At 41.4% G+C, this 5,000-nt stretch overlaps 1 protein-coding gene across 3 annotated transcripts in view; it reads left to right on the top strand.

Moving 5' to 3' along the window:
* Positions 1-5,000, top strand: part of LOC137995059 (prolyl 4-hydroxylase subunit alpha-1-like) — a 25,865-nt gene that overhangs the window by 9,483 nt on the left and 11,382 nt on the right. For all 3 annotated transcript variants that reach the window (XM_068840646.1, XM_068840645.1, XM_068840644.1), the window contains exon 4: positions 4,459-4,510. In XM_068840646.1, the coding sequence (XP_068696747.1) occupies positions 4,459-4,510 (52 nt within the window). The remainder of the gene's footprint in view (positions 1-4,458; positions 4,511-5,000) is intronic.

The following is a 5,000-nucleotide window of genomic DNA, read 5'->3' as shown; positions in this document are numbered from 1 at the left end:
ATGTCATTCACATGTATGATAACAGATCATTTCAAGAGACAAGAATAGCAACCATCTAGACTTCTACACACTCTACAATCTTAAAACTGTGATCAGTCGCCCATTAAAAGTGTGATAAAGACATAATTCACAACATTAATTGTCTTCATCATCATCACTTGCACTATCATAGCTATTGTCACTTTCATCATTGTCAACAATATATTCATCACTATCATCTTGCTGCAAAGCACAGGACATGCGCAAAGTTCAGTGCAGGTTAGCTCAGACTTTTGGCACCGATTTGTTGAGGATCACACAGCCACATTTCACCATCTCAATAATTGCCTCTGGAGCTGGTGGAGTTGTCGTCATCACTCGTCTTTCTTCCAACCATAGTTTTCTGGTGATGGGATATTCGGTTTTGGAACCTTGTCGTTGTTCCATACCATGGTCTGATAATGTTTCTTCTTAAATAACGACTACCTTAGCTCATTCATGCTTGTATTTGGCTGGTATAGATGGCAGACAAACTCCTCAACTCCCTTTATGGTATCTTCATCTGGGTGTTCTGTTGTTCCAAGGTTTGCGAGAGCAGTAATTACATCTTCATCAGCTCTGTTGAAGACTTTCCAGCATGCCAATTTTCCTTTTCCTGAGTATCCTCTGCAAAATCAACTTTAACACTTTTAGTAACGTACTCCATTCATGTGCTGGGGAAGCAATGTGAGGTGGAGTTGCAGTTCTTGTGGTATCCAGAGGGTCATATATAAGGGAATTATATGCAGACCAAACAGGAACTTGCGTTGCATTACATAACTCCTCAGGTTCTTGTGTTTCTTGATGCGAGAGGCGCGATAAGCTGCGCCCTAGCATCCATGCAAACTCTTTTCATCTAACAACAATAGGTAACTCATTTTTATCATACAGCCTGAAGTTGGGGTATACTGGATTCTTGGGTGTTTTGGGAGGTTCTTGGCATTCCATTAGCTCAGGAATTGATTCGGGAAGGTTGCGTAATGTGCGACCTTGACTTGGTTGACTATCCAATCTAACAGCGAGACAAAATAATGATAACATTTATATTACACATTTTCTATAAAAATAATCAAATGCGCATTACAAACATTAAAAAAATACAAAAATAAGAACCTTTTTCCAATCACTATGGAATCAAAGACGAAAACTACACTACTTTACAACTGGTTACAAGAAAAGTAATTTGCAGAAAAACTATATAAAAATCTAAATATAAACTAACTGTACTAACACAATGCCTTGCTGAATAAAAACGGCTTAAGTTTCTGTTTAAAATCACTTTTTGTGCGAGCAGGTCTAAAGCTTACGGGGAGAATCTTCCAAAGCCGTGGCGCTGCCGCCATGAAGGATCGATCCCCCATGGTAACTTTTGTGAAACGCTTTGGGGTGCTAAGAAAAATTCACTTGTTATTTCGCCGTAAATCATGATGGGACGGCGGTAAAACAGAAATTAAATCAATGAGATATTAAGGAGCTGAAAATAGTAACAAAAAATGTAAAAATGATCAACCAATATCTATGATATTTTAAAAGGCTTGTTAACTAACCTTATCTGTGGAGTTGTGTCTCTAGAATCCGTCTTCTGGTAGATAGCCATTGGGGTGCTGTGAAGTGTGTGTTTTCCATCATGAGTATCCTCTGCAAAATCAACGTTGTCGATTGCGAAAAATACATGTCTATTTTTCACAAAGTTTTCGGGGAGGTACATTCCGCCATGTTGAATCATGCGCTCAAGAACACTTTGTTCTATTTGGGCTTCTATTTGACTTGTTACTGGCGTTGATGTCAGTACTAGGCCCAGTTATCAGCCATCTACAGAATGAGTAAAGCTCCTGTGGTAGATGGTTGCTGTTTAAATCTTGAAATGATCCAGTAAAGACCCAGTTTTTGCACTGACTGATAGATCTTCTAAGGAATTTCGCAGCCTCAAATAGAGTTTTCATTTCCTGGTCTCTAACATCAATACTACCCTCTGACTGCTGGATTGCAAAATCACGTGTACTCTTGATGGTTACTCTTTCGGACTCGTTGACTCTTTTGAGTCTCTGGAACCAGTGTCGAAAGTCTGGGCTAACCTGCACTGAACTTTGCGCATGCTCTGATGATGACGAGCTCGTGAAAATGCTTTGCAGGAAGATGATAGTGATGAATATATTGTTGACAATGATGAAAGTGACAATAGCTATGATAGTGCAAGTGATGATGATGAAGACAATTAATGTTGTGAATTATGTCTTTATCACACTTTTAATGGGCGACTGATCACAGTTTTAAGATTGTAGAGTGTGTAGAAGTCTAGATGGTTGCTATTCTTGTCTCTTGAAATGATCTGTTATCATACATGTGAATGACATTAATTTGCATTACGGAGAAAAAGGTAGTTTAAAGATATAGCCTCGTTTTCATGTCTTTAATCACGTGATAAAGTGGTAGAAGGTTTCAGTGTTTGATGTGCGAAAGTTTATGAAATGTTTTTTCGTCATTATAACTTACTTTGGTAGTGATATTTGAAAACAAGATACGAAAAAAGGGCACATTTTGAATTTAGACTCGTTTTCATGCTTTAGGTCACGTGATCACAATTTCCAGCTAAAAGTGTGTGTAATGTTAGAGTAAAGCTATTCTTACAATTTGGTGATGAATATTGACATATAAGAGGGAATAAAGACGATTTAAGATGTAGCCTCGTTTCCATGCTAATATTGTATGAGACGTGTTTTAATCCCCCGTGAATCGTGCCGGTGCGGGTCACAAAGTTGCCGACAACATTTTTCATGTTCACTAAGGTCCCCTCAACCTATCTAAACCAGTGGCTTGCTTTAAGCACTAACTTCCCACGGGAGTACACTTGCTCCCTGACTATTACCAGAAGTTCCCATCGGACAACCAGCCAAGGAAAACATGGCTTGGGAGAATCAGACGATCGAATACCGGGCGAGTGTTTTAGGCTGTCCATTAGGCTGCTAATTGAGCGGTTGAAATGCTTCTGCGCATGCATGACGTCATTGGCCCCACCGGGGACCCACCGGGGACCCCATCGGGTTGGTGTTATGGTGAGTCACCTGGCTTTTTTTGTTTTGTTTTTCACAACAACAACAACGGCTCGTTCAAACGGTTTCTTCATTTTGACCAATATTCGTTCAAAAAAAGTTGAACGGATGTTGGGCAAATGTCGGACGCAAAAACAAAGTTGTGCGGAGGCCGTTCAAACGGTTCCAACATTGCGCCAACGAAATAACCAACACTTTCGCGAAATTTGATTGCGAGGAACTAAGAACTAGAAACCAGTCTCTGCCCCGTACAGATAAACTAGGCCATATGTACTCTTGCGGCCAGGTGTGAGCAGGCGTGCGTTCTACAATTGTTGAACAGAGCAACCTCGTCCCCAGGTTGTGACCAGAGTGTTCAAACGGCTTCAATACCATTCAACATTTTCGAAAACAAAGGAAAAGTTGAATCAATGTTGAATGAAAGTTTAAACCAATTTAAACTTGATTCAACACGCTTTCAACAAGCTTTCAACATTTTTGACGCTTTCAACAATGTTGGACGACCTGTTCAAACGCACCCAACATTTGGTTCAACAAAGTGTTGAATGCAAGTTGAAGCAACTGTTGAAACCGTTTAAACTGGCCTTAAGGTTCAGTGGCTCGGGGCTCGGGGTGCGAAATCTATTATCTATGACCAATATGGCCGCCGCGCCAATAAGATCATTGTGTATACTATTCTCACTGCATAATTAATTAGCTCATTGCAAAACACGCTGTTATTCCATCGCATCCCCCCGTTCCCCCCCCCCCCCCCCCCCATGCTATAGCGCCAGTAATGCTTTGCGCCATTTGGAGTTTAAATTTGGTCTCTCCGCTTGGAGCGTGGTCTTTTTGTCCTGTACTCCACAAAGACAGTCGTTTTTTGCGACCCGCCCACCTTCCCTGGTGGCGGTTGACCAAGCTCCTATCTGCTCATATCCTCGTTGCATGCCTACTGCCTCGTCAGTCGCGGACTCTTCCCATAACTTAATCTTATGCGATGAGGTAATGAGTATGCAGTGAGGATATAGTACTGTTGTAGTTGGCTACTACAGGCGTTCTAGGCCCTAGCATGAAATCGAAGCGAGTGGTTAGCCATTCCAAGATGGCGTCCAACCCTGAAATCGCTCAGTATCCAGAAGGAAGGGACATGAATAGTATGAGTTCTCCGAACGTCGAACGCAATAAAATGCAAAGTACGTGTAGCGTGTAGCCAGAACTTTGCAAGGAAAAAAATCGGGAAAACAAGTCTCGGTTAATTTTTGCTTTTACCCCGGAATGGCTGAAAATTTGGCACGAGATTTTACGACAATCAGCTTGAGTTGGAATGCGGAACTCAAACAACTTTAAAATGGCTTTGGACAGTCGATTTACCAGCCACAAATGTTACTTTTACCTATTATTTTTACAGCTTGGACTACTCGATGAAGCTATTATTCATACTAAAGATATTCTGGACAAAGGTAAGAGCCCTTTTATAGCTGACGGGGGACCGGGGGGGGGGGGGGGGGGATTTCGAAGGCCGAAAAAAAAGATTTGGATATTTTGTTCTCGGTAAAAGAAAACCCTAATGTTAAAAAGTACCGAGTCTCTTTGTTTTATCGTTTACATAAATAAAATATTGGTATTTTATACACAGAAAACAAAATGGTCGACAGTAGGGACCCCCACAAACGAAGAAACAATAGGGCCATTTATACGAGAGAAAATAAGCCGCGGCTAACTCTGGCCGCGGCTTACGTAAGCCGCGAACACCTCGTATAAATGGTACAAAATCCACGTTCACGGCTTTCTCAAGCCGCGGCTTATCCAGGCCAGGGAGTTTATACTCGTATAAATAGTTCCTTTCGCGGCTTACGCAAGCCGCGGCCAGAGTTAGCCGCGGCTTATTTTCTCTCGTATAAACGGCCCTAATGTTGCAAAAACATTGTTTCTGCGGAATTAAATGTTTCC

Source organism: Montipora foliosa, chromosome 3, assembly GCF_036669935.1.
Source record: "Montipora foliosa isolate CH-2021 chromosome 3, ASM3666993v2, whole genome shotgun sequence".
NCBI lineage: Eukaryota > Metazoa > Cnidaria > Anthozoa > Scleractinia > Acroporidae > Montipora > Montipora foliosa.
Note: the sequence above shows the minus strand (reverse complement) of the source record. Positions and strands in the feature narration are given on the sequence as shown.